Source organism: Phyllostomus discolor, chromosome 5 (genome assembly GCF_004126475.2).
Source record: "Phyllostomus discolor isolate MPI-MPIP mPhyDis1 chromosome 5, mPhyDis1.pri.v3, whole genome shotgun sequence".
In the NCBI taxonomy this organism is placed as follows: domain Eukaryota; kingdom Metazoa; phylum Chordata; class Mammalia; order Chiroptera; family Phyllostomidae; genus Phyllostomus; species Phyllostomus discolor.
Window position 1 is genome coordinate 18,176,379 of NC_040907.2, and position 21,756 is coordinate 18,198,134.

A 21,756-nucleotide genomic window follows, 5' to 3' on the forward strand; every position below is an offset into this window, starting at 1 on the left:
GCAAATCTAAGGCCCTGGCCATGTTCTCCCAGAGAAAGTTCATTTATAAATACCTTACTATTAAAATCTTAATTAAAAGTTAGTTTTCTTGGCCCTGGCTGGTGTGGCTCAGTGCATTGAGCTGTGGTTTACAAACCAAAGGGTTGTTGGTTCAATTCCCAGTCAAGGGCACATACCTGGGTTGTAGGTCAGGTCCCCAGTAGGAGGGTGAGTAAGAGGCAACCACACATTGATGTTTCTTTCCCTAAAAAAAAGGTTCGTTTTCCTGTTCCTTTTTTCCAGGGACTAGAAAACTAAACCACTTTATACTATTAGCTATGGAGTTAGAATGCTTAAAGTTGACCTTTAACTGCCACATTTCTGAGTGCTATTTTATAATTTAATATTAGTTTTAGAGCGAAAAATATCTATGCGAAAGCCGAGAGAAGAGCTGGTTAAAAGAGGGGTTCTGTTGGAAGACTCTGCACCGGGTGAGTTTGCAAACATATCTCTGTCTCTGTATAGTTGGTTTTTGGTTCTGATGAGGTACGTAACTTTTCTTTCTTTTATTATTGCTGTTGTTGTGGGTTGGGGGGCTGCTTTAAGCAAAAAAAAAATTGGCCCTGGCTGGTGTATGTCAATGGATTGAGTGTGGGCCTGTGAATCAAAGGGTTGCCAGTTCGATTCCCAATCAGGGCATGTGCCTGGGTTGCAGGCCAGGTCCCCAGTTAGGGGTGTGCAAGAAGCAGCCACACATTGGTGTTTTTCTCCCTCTCTTTCTTTCTCCCTTTCCCCTCTCTAAAAAAAATTAAAAGTGTTAAAAATTAAAAATTTAAAAAGAAATATGAATTTAAATAAAAATAAAATAATTCTACATATAAGATAGAAAACCTAAAATTAATCAAATGACCAAGAGCAAGAGTTGGTGAAGGTATGAAATAGGTGGAATTCACATAGAACTGCTGGTCGAAGTGTTAAAATAGAATAATTACAGCACTTGGCATATATCCAACAAAAATGCGTATACATGTAGATTGAGACATGTACCATTGTATCTGTAGCAGCAGTATTTACTAACAGTAGAGCAGAATTGATAACAACGAAAAGCCCATCTTATGATGCATTTATAAAATGAAATACACAGCAATGAAAACAGACTACACCTACCTGCTATAATATGAATCTCATAAGTAATATTGAGCAATTAAGTCATTTATGAAAGAATATATATTGTATCATTTCTATAAATGTAAAGAAAAACTAGGCAATATTAAACTACAGTTTTTGGCCCTGGCTGGTGTAGCTCAGTGGATTGACTGCAGCCTGCAAACAAAAAGGTTGCAGATTTGATTCCCAGTCACGGCACATGCCTGGGTTGCAGGCCAGGTCCCTGGCGGGGGACTCATGAGAGCCAACCACATATTGATGTCTCTCTCTCTCTCTTTCTCCTTTCCTTCCCCTCTTTCTAATAATTATTTAATTAAATTAAAACTACAGTTTTTGGAGGTACATGCTTTAGTGTTAACCTATAATTTAAAAAAAACAAAGGATCATCACAAGAGTTAGGAGAGCGATTGCTTTGTGAAAGAAGGAAAGGTATGTTATTAGGGAGAAAAGGAGGCTTCTGGGGCCTGGAAACTTCCTTCCTTTTGTTTTCCTGTCCTTCTCTTCCTCTTCTGTTCTCCTCTCTTTCTTCTCCCCTCTTCCCTTCCTCCTCTCCTCTCGTTTTCTTTTCTCTTCTCCTCACCCAAGGACATTCTCATTTTTTAGAGAGGGGGGAAAAAGGAAGAGAGAGAGAAGGAGAGAAAACATTAACATGAAAGAGAAACATCTGTCACCTGCCTCACATGCACCTCTACTGGGGACGAACCCACACCCACACCTAGGCATGTGCCCTGACCAGGAATGCAACTGGCAGCCTTTAGGTTTGCAGGATGATGCCCAACCCAATGAGCCACACCAGTCAGGACAAGGCTCAGTTTAGCTACCACTTTCTCTAAAGCTTTTCTAACCCCATTCTCACCTCAAGATAATTATTTCTTCTTTATTCCTACCACTTCATCCTTTATAGCTCTTAACATTTAGCATTGTAATTACTTATGTATAATAAATCTGTCTTATTCGTGTAGCAAGGCACCTGACACATAATAGGCAATCAAATATGTATCATAAAAAGAAATTATTTCATTTCCAATACTATAAAGATCCAAATCATCATCATCATCATCATCATCATCATCACCTAGATCTAAATAAAAGCTAAAAAGAAGAGGGGGAAATGGGATAACAGTTTTGTCAGTTTGCTTCTTTTCTTTTGGACCCTGCAGAGGATGAGGATCCAGGGAAGCTAAACCATGCCCTGCTGGAGAACGGCCATACCACCCCCATAGGGAGTGCCAGGCCTTCTAGTCCAGTCCAAGTAGACGGAGAGCCAGGAAGAATAGCAGGTCTTCGGAAACCTGTTCCAGAAGAGGACCCAAAGAAGCGCCTAGGTAAGAAACTGGATTTTTTTTACTTTATGAGCCATGGATTGGTCATTCTTATTTACCCAAGAGGTTTGTGAGGGCAAGCAGAGAAATAAAACCCAGAGGGGACTTCCAGCTAAGAGGGAGGCCTAGGTAGATACACTTTGCCTCCTCACACAACCAAAAGAGGGACAACAACAAAATTAAAAACAAAAAATAACTGGAACTGCCAGGAAATTGAACTCTATGGAAGTCTGACAACCAAGGAGTTAAAGAAGAAACTTTCATCCAGACCAGAAGGAGGGACAGAGATGGACAACTGAGGTGGAAAGGGGCGGAGATGACAAGGCAGTGGCTAGTGGACTGGGTGGTCCCGTGTTTGGGTGCAGATAAACTGGGAGGAACAACTGGGGACTGAGACAGACTGCGAAGCCCAGGGTTCCAGTGCAGGGAAATAAAGCCTCAAATTGTCTGACTGTAAAAACCTGTGGGGTTTGTGGTGGCAGGAGAAACTCCTAGCCTCATGGGAGAGTTCATTGGAGAGATCCACAGGGTCCTAGAACATACACAAGCCCACCCACCCGGGAATCAGCACCAGAAGGGTCCAATTTGGGCTTGTGGGTAGTGGGGGAGGTATCTGAAAGCCTGCGGAGAGCTGAACAAGTGGCACTGTTCCCTCTCCGACCCCTCCCCCACATACAGTGCCACAACACAGCAACATGGGTTGCCCCACCCAGGTGAATACCTAAGGCTCCACGCCTTACAATGTAACAGGCACACCGAGACAAAATATATATATATATATGGCCCAAATGAAAGAACAGATCAAAGCACCAGAAAAAATACAACTAAGTAATGAAGAGGTAGCCAGCCTATCAAACACAGAGTTCAAAACACTGGTAATCAGGATGCTCACAAAAATGATTGAGTCTGGTCACAAAATACAGGAAGAAATGAAGGCTATGAAAAATGAAATAAAGGAAAATGTACAAGTAACCAACAGTGACGGGAAGGAAACCAGGACTCAAATCAACGGTTTGAACCAGAAGGAAGAAATAAACGTTCAACCAGAACAGAATAAAGAAACAAATTCAAAAAAGTGATGAGATGCTTACGAACCTCCAGAACAATTTTAAACATTCCAACATCCAAATCATACAGGTGCCAGAAGGAGAAGAGGAAGAGCAACAAATTGAAAACTTATTTGAACAAATAATGAAGGAGAACTTCCCTAATCTGGCAAAGGAAATAGACTTCCAGGAAGTCTAGGAAGCTCAGAGTCCCAAAGAAGTTGGATGCAAGGAAGCATACACCAAGACACATTATAAGTACATTACCTAAGATTATAGATGAGAGAATCTTAAAAGCAGCAAGAGAAAAGGAGAGTTATCTACAAAGGAATTCCCATAAGACTATCAGCTGATTTCTCAAAAGAAGCTTTACAGGCAAGAAAGGGCTGGAAAGAAGTATTCCAAGTCATGAAAGGCAAGAACCTACATCCAAGATCACTCTATCCAGCAAAGCTTTCATTAGAACGGAAGGGCAGATAAAGCGTTTCCTAGATAAGGTCAAGTTAAAGGAATTCATCATCACCAAGCCCTTGTTATATGAAATATTAGAGGGACTTATCTAAGAAAAAGAATGTGATAAAAAATATGAACAATAAAATGACAACAAACTCATAATTATCAACCGAACCAAAAAAAACAAAAACTAAGCAAACAGCTAGAACAGGAACACAATCACAGAAATGGAGATCACATGGAGGGTTATCAGTGGGAAGGAGAACGGGGATGAAGGGGGGAAAGTTACAGGGAATAAGAAGCATAAATGGTAGGTACAAAATAGGCAGGGGAAGGTTAAGAATAGTATGGGAAATGGAGAAGCCAAAGAATTTATATGTATGACCCATGGACATGAACTAAGGTGGGAAGGGAATGCTGGTGGGACAGGTAGGTCAGGGTGGAGGGGAATAAAGGGGAGAAAAAATTAGCAACTATGATACAACTCTGATAGCATAATCAACAATATTTGTTTGTTTGTTTTTATTTGTTTTAAAGAGGAAGAGAGGAAGAGAAACATCAATTTGTGGTTGCCCCTCATATGCCCCCAACTGGGGACCTGGCCCACAACCCAGGCATGTGCCCCAACAGGGAATCAAACCAGCGACCCTTTGGTTTGCAGACCTGCACTCAATCCACTGAGCCACACCAGCCAGGGTCAATAAAATATGTTTTAAAAAATCAAAAAAAAAGCCCTAGCTGGTGTGGCTCAGTGGATTAAGTGCTGGCCTGCGAACCAAAGGGTTACCAGTTCAATTCCCAGTCTAGGGGACTGCCTGGGTGCTAGCCAGGTCCCCAGTCGGGGGAGTACTAGAAGCAAACACACACTGATGTTTGTCTCCATCTCTTTTGCTTTCCCTTCCCCTCTCTCTAAAAATAAATCTTTTTTTAATCAAAAATCAAAAAAATAAATAAATTTATTTTAAAAAATAAAAATTAAAATCCAGAGGGAATGCTGTTCTCTATGAATTTCTCAACTAATTATAACTTTAAGTAGAACCCTCCACCCCATTATTTCATTCACAAAGTATATACAATTTGTGATTCACAAGGATGGCAGAGGATGTTAAATATCAGATACCTGTAGGACTTCTTTTGTAACGTTGCTTATTTATATCTTTATTTTTAGAGAGAGGGGAAGGGAGGGAGAGAGAAAAGCATCCATCAGTTGCTTCTTTGGGGAGCAAATCAGCAACTTTTCGGCTTTCAGGACAATGCCCAGCCCGCTGAGCCACACCAGTCAGGACTTGTAGGACTTTTTTAGCTACACATTTTTCATCCTCCACCCAAGGGATTCTGATGTGCCTCCTAGCTCTTGTGTGAAGAATCACTACGATAACAAGTCTCTTTTACTGATTGAAAAACTGTCAAACACATTAAGTATGTTGAGGATGGGTGAGGATCTTTTGCCTGAAAACTAATGTATAAATTAAATAATGGATGAAATTGACTATAAGTCAGTAAATGTATTAGCTTTTTGATTGTCTTATTACCATCTTCCCTTTTTAAGTCATGTCTCTTATCACACAGGGTCAACTGGAAGCCAGCCTAGTTCTGAAGCAGAGTCCATTCCTGAGAATGCACCCAAACAGCCTTTACTTCCCCCTAAAAGACCGTTGTCCTCTTCTCATGAAGCAAATGAAGGGCAAGCAAAGGATGCCTCTTCCTCTGGCAGCACAGCCAGGCCCATCTCCTCCACCTGCATCGCTGCCACGACCACCGCCCCTGCTGCCACTGCCGCCGCCACAAACCTACCAAAAACTGTTATGAACTCCTCTGTCCCCCCTTCCCCAGCGCCCAGGACTCTGCCTCCTGCTCCTGCCAGCACTAACACTACTGCTCCCCCGAGCCTCCCTCATCCGGTCCCTGCCAAGCAGCCCCCCATCCCTCCCCCTAAACCAACAAACAGAAATAGCAACCCTGTCATTGGTAAGTAAGTTTTTAGGTTTCCATTGGGTTGGGTTGGATTGAGTTTTGCATGGTGTTTTTTTGGATAATTGGGCCAATAATGGTTTGGTTTTCATATCTTGTCCTTTTGAATGCACTCAATATAGAGAAAAGTCTTGAAAATGAGGCAGGTGACTGTGAATGAAACAGGCTGGGATCAGATACCACTGAAATGAGGTTCATGTAGGGGGGAATTTCTGTTTACCTAAAACGGTGTTTCTGAAATGCCGTCTATAGTTGGGGGGCTGGTCGTGGGAAGACAGGTTTGACCCGCATGAAGAAGAGGTTTCTTCTAACCTACTTTAAACTGCCAGTGCATTCTTCAGCACAAGCCCAGCAGATGAAAAGATGGTTGTGTAGATGCTGCATAACTTGTGACTCGGTGTCTGCCATAATGTCCTCAAGGGGAACTGCAAAAGATATTATTCAGATTGTCCTGATAAAGTCATATTTTCTCTTGGGAGAGCTAAGAATGATGCTCTTTGTAAAATTACTGGTAGAAGAGAGAAAGAGAAAGGGAAAAGAGGAAAGTTTTAGTAGACTTTTTATATTTACTTGAAGTCCTTTTTAGGTCTGTTTTCTTTACATAAATGCATACCTTCTTAGAGAAATTTCCAAGAAAGGGAGGAGAGAAAGGAAGGTAGTTTTTCAGGAAAAATGATACTAGGCTTAGTACTGCTTCAGTTCTTGTTAATGATGGGAGGAAGGAAAAGTGTGGTTGTTAGGTGACTAATACCATCTAGTTGTGTGGGGTGACTGGAACCTTGAAAAACAAGCTGAGAATTCATTGTGAGTATGACAGGTTGGAGTAGCTTGATAAAAACAGGATGAAGGTTATTATTGTTATCACCACCTTGGATAGGTATTGCCACATGACTTATCTCTGAGGAACTTGAGCTTTCACATATACTTATTTTCAAAATCTCCTTGTCAAGTAAGGAACTGATTTTATCTATTAAATGGTTAGGGCAGTTAGAACATAAAGAAGTTGTGACTCCTCAAGGCTGCAGTTGATGAAAGATAGAAACCAAACATAGGCTTTCCAACCCTGGAGTACAGACCTCTGTTCTGTACACCTGTGTTCGGAAGCGGTTGTATACACGGGTGTTCTCGTCACAGTCACCCGGGAGGCTTGTTAAAACACATTTTGCTGGGCCCTGCCCATAGGGTTTCTGATTCAGTAAGTCTGGGTAGGTCCTGGGAATCTGCATTTCTGATACGCTCCCAGGTGATGCTGATGCTGCATACACAGAGACCATACGTTGGGAACCACTGCTCTAAACCAGTAGTGTGCGCCACTCTTTTCAGGGAAACAACATAGAAAGTGGTGTGATATGCACTGTATCCTGGGAGAAACTGCAGGGGCCACGCACTCTTGGCCTAAGGTGAAGAGCCCGAAGCCCCAGGCCCTGTGACTGAGGAATCACTATTAGTCCATGAGTGGTCTGCAGCAGCAGGACAGAAATGAGACAGTTCACAGAGTTTTTTCGTGAGGTTAAATAGATTTCATTTAAAGGACTGTCCTTTATTTTGAAATTATGGCCTTATTCTTTGGTGTTAAAAGGTCATTTCTTTCACAAAAGGATTGTGTTTGTAAATGGTATATTTAATATTAGGCCTTAGTTGGAAATATTAAAAATGACAGCCTGAGGTTGATTGAGAATTTCTTTTTAATTGTATTAGTCCATGAAATCTAAACATCTGAAAACCACTGCTGCAGACATTGCTGCATCTACCAATGGGCATAACATTTTTAAGACTGGGACTAATAGGAGTATTAGGTCTAAGGAAAGAATATCACATCATAAGTAGCTGAACAGAAAAAGAAACTGTATTACCCCTCCAACAAACATTCTAGGCATGTTTCATACAGAACTACGGCCAAATCCCTTTGTCAGGGTTTATGTACCATGAGGTGACTTCCTTAATTAACATCTTCATGTGTATGTTTTCCTTAAATTACTAAAGGTAATTTACCTTATCAACTCAGATGTTAAAGCAGCCAAATTTGGTCTTGTCAGAGGAGAGTTTTGTTATTGTTGGAACAGCTAACTGCTATTTTTTAGAGAGGCAGCAAAAGTCCAGTCTACCCAAAAGTATCTTTTTCATTGATCCTAAAATTCACATTTTTAACTTTTTTATCTATATGAAATGTTTTTCTAGAAAGCCCTTTTATTTTTTTTTAAGATTTATTTCTTTTCAGAAAAAGGAGAAGGGAGGGAGAAAGAGAGCAAGAGAAACATCAGTCGGTTGCCTCTCACACACCCCCAACTGGGCCCGGACCAGCCAGGGCTAGAAAGTCCTTTTAAAAATAGGCCCTGGTTGGTGTAGCTCAGTGGATTGAGCATAGACCTGCGAACCAGAGCATCGCCAGTTCGATTCCCAGTCAGGGCACATGCCTGGGTTACAGTCCATGTCCCCAGTAGAAGGTGTGCTAGAGACAACCACACATTGATGTCTTACTCCCCCTCTTTCTCTCTCCCTACCTCTCTCTCTAAAAAATAAATAAATAAATGTTTTAAAAATCTTTAAAAAATAAAAATATACTTATGGTGAGTAACATTAAAACATCAGATTATCTAGCCTTTTTTTTTGCTGCCCATGGAATGGGATTTAAGGCAAGTAAATTTTTATCTCAGGGAAACATGGGACATAGACTCATGTGAACAATTAGTGGGGCCAAAATAAGAAGTTGTGTAAAGGATTAGAAGTTGGTGGTCAGGAGAGCTACTATTTAATTATTTTGCAAGGTTGGCCCCTGTGTGATATGATGCTCTACTTCTTAAAGGCCATTTGGAACACTCAAAGAAACTCTGCTGAATCAACACCTGAGTCACTCTGGGCTGTGGGAGATTATATACTGTGGTGATATATAGGGTAGGGGCCCTATCTAATAAACATGTATGAGGACCCACTATGTGCCAGGCACTGTGCTCAGCTCTGTGGATATGCTGATGGAGATGAGGGTTGCCCTGTCTTCCAGGATCCCACAATGTAGTAGGGAGGGGAAAGGGGGGCTGGGCATATAGGACAACAAGAGGAGTGGACACTAATAAAAATCAAATATAGCCCTGGCTGGTGTGGCTCAGTGGATTGAGTGCCTGTCTGTAAACCAAAAGGTCACAGGTTCAATTCCCAGCCAGGGCACATGGCCTGGGTTGCAGGCTGGGTCTCCAGTAGGGGATGCATGAGAGGCAACCACACATTGTTTTTCTTCCTTTCTCCCTCTCTTCCCCTCTCTCCAAAAATAAATAAATTATATATATTGGGGTTGCCAATGACAATATATAAAAGTTGTCATATCTCTTATCTAAGAAGTATGACATTTTTGTCAGAGTATTAGAGTAGTGGTCTTCCTATACCTCTATACATTTATTAGGCCTCAGAGATACTTAAATAGAAATTTTGTTTTAGAATGAGATATCTAGGAAATGGCAAAGCCATGACATGTGGTATTTTACCTTAAACATTTAGACTGAGCTCAACTCTAATTCTAGGCTCTGGACTGGCCCCTCAAAGCATTGTAAAGCCATCTTAAATTAAGGTGTTCCTCTTCTTTTCCAGCAATAAACAGCGGTACAGTGTTACCAAAACCATCCCCACCCTTACCACCTAAGAGGGGCATTCCGTCAACCTCGGTACCCACCTCGGAGTCTGCCACCACCACCATCACCACAAAAGCACCAAGTGATCACAGAGAGAAGAGCACATGTTCTGTGGGTTCCGAACAGCTGATGATGATCCCACCTCGCTCTCCATCCCCGCCACTGCCTACTCATATACCTCCGGAACCCCCACGGTCCCCTCCAGTCCCCGCTAAGACTTTTCAAGTTGTGCCAGAAATTGAGTTTGCACCTTCCTTAGATCTACCCCAGGAGGTTCTGCAGCAGGAGGACCAGAAAAAGGAAGTACCCAAGAGGGTGCTGGATCACAGCTTTGGGGAGCCCCACGTGCCCTCTAGGTTGCCCCCACTCCCGCTGCATATCCGAATCCAGCAAGCCCTCACCAGCCCACTGCCCGTGATCCCTTCCTTGGAGGGCTCCCACAGGGCTCACTCGTTGCTCTTCGAGAACAGTGACAGCTTTTCTGAGGACAGCAATACCCTGGGTCGTACCAGGTCACTTCCCATCACTATTGAGATGCTGAAAGTGTGAGTGCCTTTAAAGCTTGTCTCTGTTTCCTCCGCTTTACTTTCCTTTTCTAGTTAACCCTTCTTGGAAAAAAAAATTACTTAAAAAAGAAAATGTGAACAAATTTAAAGTAAGAAGAATACTCAACAAATAAGACGTGTTCTAGAATTTGGACTTTGTTTACCCTGCTGATTTCTGTAACATTGTTTCTATGGAAGACAATTTCATGATGATACCAAAATTATAAACTTTTGTACTTGAAAACTAAAACCACTTTATTTTTTGATACTTGGTGCTTAAAAGCATTGACTTTAGAGTAAGATAGCTCTGGGTTCAAATCCCAGCTCTACTTATTTACTAGCTTGTAATAGTGTGTGTTACTTAACCTTTCTGCCCTTTAGTTGCCTAATCTCTAAACAGGAATAATATATATATTTACATAGCTGTGTGAAAAGGAAGTTCTACAAATCTGGAAGCACTAATGCTTGACACATAAGCTGTGTAGACAGGGGACAGAGAGAGGTCTAGAGAAAAAGACAGGAGGTCTGAAAGAGAGCTTAGCATTCCAGCCCCACAGACTGGAGCTGGTCCTCTTATTCTCACCCTCATCTGTCCCCAAACACTGCATCTGTTCACACCAGCATTGGTCTAACACCTGCTCTGTCTTTTTACAATTCCAACAAATTGCAACTGAAGATTAACACCTTTTGGCAAGTTGGAGATGTGCCTTACTAACTAAAAGAATTATTATAGAGCCGTTGCAGCTTCCTACTTGTTATTTGTTTTGCCATCACTTTGTATTTGCTGTTATATTTATTCCATATCCTGGAAACAGACTGTTTAGGTCGGAGTTTGAAGATATACTAAGTCATGGTTTTATGCCTCCAGAGTATAAAGGGGAGAGGTTAGTTTTCATCTTTACTTCTCTTGTTTCCTGGGATTAAATCATCATTTTGTCCTACTGCATTGTTAAACCAAAGGGAAATGGATTAAATATTTGTATTAAATATCCTCCGTGAACCAGGAACAGCATTAGGCGCTGTGAGTCTTCTCATTTAATCAGTCCAAAGCAAACTTGCACGTGCCGTTAGGTCATTAGGGCCCTATGTGCCAGACACGGGTGCGTTCTAGAATCCGTCTGTTTCATCCTCCCAACAAGCCAGTGAGGTAGGTATCATTCCCATTTACAGAAATGTAAGTTACTCCATGTAAAGTAATTTACAAGCTAATAAATAAGTTATAGAGCTAGGATTTGAACCCAGAGGTTTTAGATAAATATCTGCTAGAAGAGTTTCTTAGCGAGATTTTTAAAGTTAAAGGAATGAATCCTAAATTATTTTATTCATGGACTTTTCCATAGATAATCACTATTTTGCCTTGCAAATCAGTTGTCCTTTATGTTTCTGAAAGGAAAATATAATTCTGTTAATTTGTTAGTCCAGACGATGAAGAAGAAGAGGAGCAAACCCACCCATCTGCATTCAGTGAAGACTTGCCACCTACCTCAGTCATTCCTAAACTACCACAGTGTCTGCAGGAGGAAGAGGAAGAGAAGGAGAGTGACTCAGACTCAGAAGGTCCTGTTCAGTACCGAGATGAAGAGGATGAAGATGAAAGCCAGAACAGTAAGAAAGGAGGGGAAATCAAAGGAGAAACCTCTTTTACAGATAAAGCCACTTGTTGGTCATAGCAAGTGAAAGATGAGTGGAAACGGGCACCTTCTCCCATCGAGTCAGCTGATGTTGGACTGTGAAGGACTCTTGACTCTGAAATTTGGTGTTCCCACTGTTACAGCAAGCCAATGAAAGGGAGCCATGTAGATTGAGTCATTCAGGGTTTTTAATTAAAGAATTATTTATCTTGATGGTATGAAAGAATGTGGAGGAGAGGAAGTCAGTATTTGGACCATCTTGAAAAGGTGAAAGTGATGCTCTCCTCCAGTCTAGTGAATGTACTGTGTCCATGGGGCAAAGGAAAAAATATGCGCATATGCACAAATCTAGGAACAGTGGAATTCTAATTCCTAAAAGTGGGAAAACAGCCTTAAGAATAGGAATTTTATGAGGTGTGTTAGTGCAAATAACTTTTTACTATAATTCAGAGAGCTATCCCATGCTTAGATTCTCTCCTGTAGCAATTCTTAGGAGAAAAATACAGATGCCTGGTAGAAGGGAGAAGTTATTTTTAGCCCATCTGGGTCCATCCGACAGAGGAGATTTTTAGGTGTCTTTAGATTCACTCCCACCTTTGTGTTAGCTGGAAGCTGGGAAATACAATATTGTTCATTCAGACTCTTGCCTAAATCTCAATCATGTGAAGTTCAGCCTTAAGCTTCAACATTTTTTTTCTTTTCCTTGTGCAAAGGTGCTCTGGCCAACAAAGTGAAGAGGAAAGACACACTAGCAATGAAGTTGAACCCCAGACCAAGTGAACCAGAGTTGAACTTGAACTCTTGGCCTCGAAAAAGCAAAGAGGAGTGGAATGAAATACGGCACCAGATTGGGAACACACTGATCCGGTAGGCCTTGATTAGAATACACTGAAATACATTGGTTTGATTTCATTGTGACAGTGTGTATGTTGGAGATTTATTTTTATTTTGTGGTGGAGCATTCATTTATCTTATGCTGTTGTATTTTTAATTTTAGAAATGACATAATTTTTAAGAATATATATTGTGCCCAGTTGGGTATTGTCTAAGAATTTGGAAATTAAACCATAAGATAGGCATAAATTCTTGAAGTTGTAGAGAATTCAAGTGGTTCCCAGGACAGTAAGACTCCTCTGTTATTTATCCAGTTGCTCAAGCATGAGATGACAGCCCAATTAAAGATCACACCCACATTTTTATTATATCTGTTGCACATGTTCCATGTAACTGCCTCCTTTGAAAGTGTTAGCATATTTTTCACGTCAGCTGGACACAAAAGCACAGAGAAAAACACAGTTGAGTGTAGGCCAACTTCCTGCGCATACAGTACACTTAAGAGTTGCACAAGTGTACAGGCAGGTGTTTCCCAACTGTGATGTGTCTCTTAGTGGAATGAGGAAGAGGAGGTGGAACGCTTGACATATTACTTATAAAGTAATAAGGATGTCCACTAACTAAAATGTATTCTCCTCTCCTGTCTTAGACACCTGGCTTTGCTGTTGGCCAGGATGACAATCTTAATGCAAAACTGTGGCCCCCTGATTGTCAGCAAGAGGCCCTCAAAATTAGGAATTAGTTAAAGATGGAGGTCTTTGATAATCTTATTTTAAGATATATTATGAAGCTAGAGTAACCTAAACAGTATGGTACTGACATGAAGATAAACAAATAAATCAAGGGAACAAAAGACAGAACACAGAAATAGACCCACTCATATATGTACAACTCATTATTAACAAGATACAAAGAATTTCATTGAGAAAGGATGGCTTTTCCCACAAATGGTGCTGGTACAAAAATAACCAATTCGTGCTTTGTACCATATGTAAAAATTAACTCAAAATGGTCCTAGACTTAAGTATGAAAGCTAAAACTATAAAACATCCAGAACAATATGGACCAAAGAGTCTCAGATATGATCTCAAAAACATTGATAAATTGCACTTAATCAAAATTTTAAAATTTTATTCTTTGAAAGACACTGTTAAGAAAATGTAAGAACATTTAGGGGAATATATGAAGTACTCTCCAAACTCAGTAAGAAAACAGCCCAATTTTAACAGGAGGGAGGAGCAGAAGATTTCAATAGACATACCACCAAAGAGGATATACATAAGGCACATAAGCATATGCAAAGATGCTCAATCAACATCCGGAGTCACTAGGAAAATGCAAATTACAACCACAATGAGATACCACTACAAGACCACTAAGCTGGCTAAACTTACACAATTTAAGACTGAAAATACCAAGAGTTGCTGAGAATGAGGAGTCAGCTGGATTCTCATACACTGGTGATGGGAATGTAAGATAGTAGACCTACTTTGGAAAACAACTTGTAAGTTTATTTTTAAAAAATCAAACATAGCCCTGACTGGTGTGCCTCAGTGGGTTTGGTGTCATCCCACAAACTGAAAGGTCCCTGGTTCAATTCCCAGTCAGGGTGCATGCCTGAGTTGTGGGCCAGGCCCTCATCTGGGGCCTCACGAGAGGTAACCAATCGATGTTTCTGTCATACATCAATGTTTCTGTCCCTTTCTTTCTCCCTCCCCCTCTCTCTAAAAGTAAATAAATAAAACCTTTTTAAAAGAATCAAACATATACCTACATATGATCCAGTCATTCCATAACCATTTATAATAGCCAAAAATAAAAATAGAAATACCCATCAAAAGACGAATGAAAAAACTGTAGTATAGTCATGCAATGAAATACTACACAGCAATAAAAAGTAATGAACTGTTTATAATGCCACAGATTGGGTGGATTTCAATAATTATGCTAAGAGAAACAAGCTCAACCAAAAGAGAGTACATACCATATGATTATATAAAATTTTAGGAAATGAAAACTGATATATAGTGGTGTAAAGCAGATCAGTGTTTGCCTGGGGGCAGGGAAGTGGAGATTACAAAGAAAATGAGGAGCTCTGACCAGGTAGCGCAGCTGGGTAGGGCATTGTTTGATACTCTGAGGTTACGGATTTGGTCCCTGGTCAGGGCATGTATAAGAAACAATCAGCGAATGGGTAAATCAGTAGAACAACAAATCATTGTCTCTCTCTCTGTCTCTGTCTCTGTCTCTTTTCTCTCTCAAATCAGTAAATTCAAATAAACTAAAAAGGGCCCTGGCTGGTGTGGCTCAGTGGATTGAGTGCTGGCCTGTGAACCAAAGGGTTGCTGGTTTGATTCCCAGCACGTGCCTGGGTTGCGGGCCAGGTCCCCAGTAGGGAATGCACAAGAGGCAACTACACATTGGTGGAAAATTAATTAATTAATTAATTAACTGACTAACTAACTAAAAAAATGAGGAGATTTTGTGGAGGAGATTGTAGTAGGTAGAGTTGTGCCTCCCCAAAAAGTCCTAATGTCTGGTACCTATGAATGTAACCTTATTTGGAAGAAGGATCTGTGCAGATATAATCAAGCTAAGATGAGATCATATTGGATTAGGGTATGTTATAATCCAATGACTGATGTCCTCTTAAGAAGAGAGATATTTGGACACAGAGACACACACGCGCGCACACACACACACACACACACAGGGAAGATGCTGTGTGACTGCGGAGGCAGAGGCTGGAGTAATGCATCGGTAAGCCAAAGAATGCCAAAGATTGCTGGCAGCCGTCAGCTAGGAGAGAGGCAGGGAACAAAATTCCCCTCGGGGCCTTTAGAAGGACCTAGTCTTCCCCAACACCTTGATTTTGGACTTCTGGCCTTCAGAACATGAGAGATAAATTTATGTTCTTTTAAGCCATCCAGTTTGTGTGGTAATTTATTACAGCAGCTGTAGGAAACCAATACTAGGGTGATGGATCCTGCTAATGGTTTCGTTCTTTTTAAAAAAAGATTGTATTTATTTATTTTTAGAGAGAGGGGAGGGGAAGGAGAAAGAGAGGGAAACATTGATTGGTTGCCTCTTGCACACCCTCAATTGGGGACCTCACCCACAACCCAGACATGTGCCCTGACTGGGAATCGAACCAGCAACCCTTTGGTTCACAGGCCAGTGCTCAATCCACTGAGCCACACCAGCCAGGGCTGTTTTGTTTTGTTTTGTTTTTTTCTTAATGAACATTTTCAAAAGAAGATCTTATTCAGAAAGAAAAGAATAACTTTGACATAGATAAAATTTTATGTTGTATATAAAATGGGACTGGGAGTTTCCTATGCAGATAATTAAAGAGTAATCAGCATGTGGTTCTAATACTGTCTGAGAAGTATAAAGGTAAGAAGTGAATTAACTCTCTGATTCCAAAAATGACACGTTCTTGATAACATCTCAGAACTATGAAGGAGATGAGAAATTTCATTAAATGTTTGACAGAGGAGACCGAATTTAAAATCTTATTCCCCATCTTGGTTTCCTGAATCAGAATTTCTTAATGTGCCTTGAGGATCTGTGTTTTTTAACAGATTTCCTGAAGGAGCAAATCTGTCTGGGAGCTGCCAGTCCAGTCCAAACCTTCATTTTACTATGAGTACCCTCAGGGTCTGAGTGAGCTTTTTTTGTGGTGATAGGGTTTGTAGGCATCAGAGCTAGAAGCAATATCCTGGCCTCCTGTTTACACGTACAATTCCTTTTTATATTGTAACATCTGTATGAACACTCTCAACATGAAAATTATTTCATAAACATTAAGTCAGATAAACAAATGAATATCCAAACAGTTTGAAATTATATTGATTTCTTGCTAGTATAAGGACTAGTATAAATTAAGACAATCACAAGTCTTCATAAACAGGACTAGGAGGTTTAAAATAGACAATAATCTTATTTATCTCTTTTTAGACGACTAAGTCAAAGACCAACGCCAGAAGAACTTGAACAACGAAATATACTACAGCGTGAGTCCAGCTATGGAAATAAAGTTGTACAGATTTTCTCCCTTTATTTCTGACTTTAATATAGAGAAGAGAAGCATTTTCTGCAATGGTCGAGGAGAGTATTCTAGCCAAGGAAGGACTGTTCATAGCTCTTCCTCTGAAGGAACAAGTTCCCCCCAACTTTCTTTATAAGACACCATTATGGCATTGTTTAGCGTACTGGGGTACTGCAGGAAATTTAGTTTTAATGTTCTCACGGTATCTTGAGACTGCCTTGGGCGTTTGGGAGTATCTCCCAGTGTATGGTAGACTCTGCCCCACTCTTCTCTTTCCTCAGGGAAGTAAGATAGTGGCTGTGCACCTGGAGGGGACCCTCCTGGTCCTAGTGGAGTCTGGGGGCTGGGCCCCAAAGCACGTCCCAAACCAGCAGACCTCCTGCCTTTTTCATCTCTTAGGACTTTCATACCTCTAAAGTCACGAAACAGGACCATGTATTCATTTTCTGTCTGTGCACATAATTAACTTCCTGAAACAGCACTCTGATGTAGTACAGATTTACTTTTTCAGAATGTAGGGTGAAATTTGACCCTAAAACTCTGCACATCGGAGAAGGTGAAACATCATAGGTTACTTGTGGGCATGCTCACTTTGACCACTACTCCGACCCCGCTCCCCCCCAGCCACCCCCCGCCCCCGTTCTCTCCTCACTGTTTGTGTATATGCAGCTTAACCACTCAGTGCACTTTGAAGTGTGGGAGTCTTTAGACATACCACAGAAAATTATCTTTGAGCATGAATCTGCAAAGGTTTTTTAAAGGACACATAGTAAATATTTTTAGCTTTGTAGGCCAAAAGCAAAAGAGTGCTGTTATTTAGGTATTTATCAGACCATTCAAAATGTAGCCATTTAAAAGTATAAAAAACAGTCTTAGCTCACAGGCAGCTAGCTGGGTTTGGCACCATGGTTTGCCCCCCTTGCTCTTGAGTGTCTGACTATACCACTTGACGACAAAATCATCTTGGTTAGCCATCCCCCAAGTTCATGCTTTATTCTGATTTGGAGCCTGTAAGTATGGATGTACTGTAATTAGTGAAAAGTTCGATATGCAGGTTGCCACTGTGAAGTAATAGTTTTTTGTTTCTGGCTGTCAACTGCAGCTAAAAATGAAGCTGATCGTCAGGCAGAAAAACGCGAGATTAAACGGCGGCTCACGAGAAAGGTAAATGGCCCCAGTCTTTGGTTTCGTCTGTCTCCTGAGTGCATGTCTTATATTTGAATGGCCTGGCTGATTGGAAAGAAACAGTTTGACTGAAATCACCAGAGATTGCTATGAAAATAGAGTACATGATGCAAATACAGAAAATAACACAGCTTTGTCAAGAACTTCTCTTTTTCATTTTTACTGTTTAATAAAAGCCTGGCACAAGAAGATGCTCAATAAATATGTAAAATTTTACCTTTTCTTTGGTGGACCTGGGGTCTTGGTGCAGACTGTAGAGCCTGTTGGAGTATAGAGGCGGGAGCAGGACGAGTGTGTAACATTCAGTTCTGCGAGGCAAACTGGTTGTTTTCTTGTCAGGGAAGGAACTGAACTGGCCCTTACTAATATCTGAGAAATATGAAAGACCAACTAGGATTTTTCCCTTGGTCTTAGATCAGTTAAGGTAAAATATTTTTTGTACAAGACATGTTTTAGCTTTTAAGCTCTGAGGTTAGTGCCTTTTTTCTTTCCTTCTCACCATAATAGTTTGTAATTGCTTGCTGTAGATTCTTATTTGTTCTGAGTTCTCTAGGTGTTCCTTAAAACAGAAGAATACCCAGGAGAGTGAGGGCATCTAGACATTTTCTTCCTGATTTCCCCCACTTCTCCCCTTCCCCAGAACCAGAGGAATTATCCTTGTTAGGATAAGAGTAGCTAGAGGCCTCAGCTGGACTTGATGCCTGCAGATTGAGCAGGTTGCCTGATGATGCGATCTTAAACCATAACTTACTGCACAGTCTGCCGTCATGGACATTGTTCGTGTTGAAATTCATCCTTAATATTACACACTGGACAGTGTTTTCATACTAAATGTATTCAATTTCTAATGTATTATATGTGAGTTTATAGTCCTAATCCTTTTGCTACTCAGAGTGTGGCTCATGGACCAGCAGCATTGGCATTACCTAGGAGCTTGTAAGAGAGGCAGAATCTTAAGACCCTACCCCAGACCATCTTAATTAGAATCTCCATTTTAACCAGATTTCTAAATGTCTTGTACGCATGTTAAAGTTTGAGAAACACTGGTAATACTGGTTACAGTGGTTTATAGTACATTCAGAAGCTTAAAAAAAAAAGACAGCTCTCAATACCTAGAACCTTGGGAGGGACCTAGGCATCAGTGGCATTTGAAGGTCCCCTCATGATTCCAGCGCCAGCGAAGTTGAACACTGGGTTAGAGGCAGTTTGAATGCATGATTGATGCTGATTCCTGGCATAGTCAACTGAGAGGTTCCATTTCTTTTAGCTCAGTCAAAGGCCAACTGTGGCAGAGCTACTTGCCAGGAAGATTCTGAGGTTTAATGAGTATGTGGAGGTAACAGATGCTCAAGATTACGACCGGCGAGCCGACAAACCGTGGACCAAACTGACCCCTGCCGATAAGGTCTGTCTGTCTTTCTCTCTCTCTGCAAGACACTAACTAGAAAGGACAGCCACACACAAAATTTCTACATTTGATATAATGTTAAATTTGTAATCAAGACACAAAATGTCAGACTTACAAACCAAAACTTGACAAACCACCAGCACAAAACTGGAAGAAAAGTTGCCCTGGCTGGTGTGGCTCAGTGGATTGAGCACAGGCCTGGGAACCAAAGGGGCCCTGGTCGAGTCCCAGTCAAGGCACATGCCTCGGTTGTGTGCCAGGTCCCCAGTAGGGGGCGTGCAGGAGGCAACCACACATTAATGTTTCTCTCCCTCTCTTCCTCCCTTTCTCCCTCCCTTCCCCTCTCTCTAAAAATAAATGAATGAAATCAAAAAAAAAAAAAAACAAACTAGAAGAAAAGAAAGTCCCTGCTACATCACAGAACAAAAACCTGGAAGGAAATAAAACACCCTTTGAATGATGGTTGTGTCGTTTGGAGGGAGCTTGGGTGGTATACTTTAGTAATTACTGTATGACACTTTATAAATGGGAAAAGGAGTTTTACAAGCTGTGGAAACTGTAAAATGTACAGTATCTCTTTTAAGCTCTTCAGGTGTTCCGATTCAACTGGAGATTGTAGGTTTACTGTGAGAAGAATGGCGTCAGGGCAGGCGGTGTGTCCTGGCTCAGGGCTTCGCCCAGTGTGCTGCCGACCTGGCTCCTTTCTTCCCCCTGGGTTGCCTACCGCAGGTTACAGCGACTCACCAAGTTAAGCACAACAGAGAATAGATGGCAAATCACGCTGCTGTATGATGGCAGACAGAGAGTGCTGAAACATTTTCGTTTTTACTCCACAGGCTGCCATAAGAAAAGAACTGAATGAATTTAAAAGCTCAGAGATGGAGGTTCATGAAGAGAGCAAACATTTTACACGGTAAGAGCCACAAGACCCAAATACTGTAAACTATCGTTCCACCAAAAAGCAAACATACCAGCAGAGTTGTTTAGATGGGAAGGATGCTAATCACATTGTTTAAAAGGACATTCAGGTCCTGGCTGGTGTGGTGCAGCGGACTGAGTGCCAGCCTGTGAATCCGAAAGTCGCCGGTTAGATTCCCGGGCAGGGCGCATGCCTGGGTTGCAGGCCAGGTCCCCAGTTGGCGGTGTGCAAGAGGCAACCAATCTATGTCTCTCTTGCACATTGATGTTTCCTTCCCTCTCTTTTTCACCCTCCCTTCCCCTCTCTCTAAAAATAAATAAATAAAATCTTAAAAGGACATTCATTGTTGATTGTCCTTTTAGGACATTAAGACTGCATTAAGAAAAAGGGATGGCAATTTAGAATCAATTGTGAATGCCTATACTGAATGTAGCATTTTAATGTTTATCCTTTTATTTAATCAGTGCAATAAACTTTCAGGGTGATAATATCCTCATTTTATTGATAAAGAAACAAGCTCAGGAATGTTGACTAGCTTGACATGCTAGTAAGTTGCAGAACCAGGATTTAGGGAAAGGAATAAATGATTAAAAGGCACTGGAGCCGTGGCTGGGTGACTCAGTTGGTTAGTGCGCTGTCCCAATACACCAAGGTTGTAGGTTTGGTCCTCGGTCAGGGCACATACAAAAAACAACCAATGAAAGCATAAATAAGTGAAACAACAAATTAATGCTTCTCTCTCTCTCCCTCCCCCACTCCCTCCCCCCCCTCTCTCCCCATCCCTCCCTATTCCTCCCTTTTCCCTTCTCTCAAATCAATTATTAAGTAAGTAATTTTTTTAAAAAGCCACTAACTTCTCTCTTCCCTGTGCCTCACTGTCCCAGGTTATATATGAGGAAATTGTTGCTGAGTTAGACAAGATCTTTCTTACCCTTTCCAGTTTCAGATCTTTGTAGCACAATGATGTTACCAATTTCATATATAAACTTTTTTTTAATCAGCTGTCTTCACGAAACAGCCAAGAAATATTTTGATTTGGAATTACTGTTGTGAGTAAGGACCCACCCACCCAGTATCTAAATAATCAGCTAGCCAAAAATAAAAATACTGAACATATCTAGGTGACTCTCAGAACATTATAAAAAGAAGTTAAATAAAGAAAATATAATGCCAATTCCAGTTTGCTTTAAAAAAAAGGAATAAGCAAAGTTGGAAAAGGAAATATTGTTAAACATTTTTTAATCACAGTACAAGCAAATGGCTATTTTAATTAAGAGTTTAATTATCACTAAGGATAAATCTTAAAGACCCAATGTTGAGTCCTGACTGCTGTGGCTCACTGGGTTGGGCATCGTCCACAAACCAAAAGGTCGCCAGCTCAATTCATAGTCAGGGCACATGCCTGGGTTGCAGGCCATTTGGGGGCATGCAAGAGGCAACCAATCAATGTATCTCTTGCACATGGATGTTTCTCTCCCTCTCTCCTCCTTTTCCCATCTCTCTAAAAAATAAATAAAATATTTTTAAATAAATAAATAGAATCTTTTAAAAATACAAAAGAGGAAGGCAGACAATAAACAAACTGGAAAACAAATTAACCGTGTTGAGTTTGACAAGCCTGTGCC

At 41.0% G+C, this 21,756-nt stretch overlaps 1 protein-coding gene across 5 annotated transcripts in view; it reads left to right on the forward strand.

Moving 5' to 3' along the window:
- Positions 1-21,756, forward strand: part of PHACTR4 (phosphatase and actin regulator 4) — an 81,872-nt gene that overhangs the window by 57,301 nt on the left and 2,815 nt on the right. For 4 of the 5 annotated variants that reach the window (XM_036025610.1, XM_036025608.1, XM_036025609.1 and 1 more), the window contains 10 exons: positions 390-470; positions 2,307-2,471; positions 5,537-5,935; positions 9,518-10,103; positions 11,521-11,708; positions 12,448-12,601; positions 16,529-16,584; positions 17,722-17,783; positions 19,072-19,209; positions 20,049-20,125. In XM_036025610.1, the coding sequence (XP_035881503.1) occupies positions 390-470; positions 2,307-2,471; positions 5,537-5,935; positions 9,518-10,103; positions 11,521-11,708; positions 12,448-12,601; positions 16,529-16,584; positions 17,722-17,783; positions 19,072-19,209; positions 20,049-20,125 (1,906 nt within the window). The remainder of the gene's footprint in view (positions 1-389; positions 471-2,306; positions 2,472-5,536; positions 5,936-9,517; positions 10,104-11,520; positions 11,709-12,447; positions 12,602-16,528; positions 16,585-17,721; positions 17,784-19,071; positions 19,210-20,048; positions 20,126-21,756) is intronic. The other variant, XM_036025612.1, reaches the window with a different exon arrangement.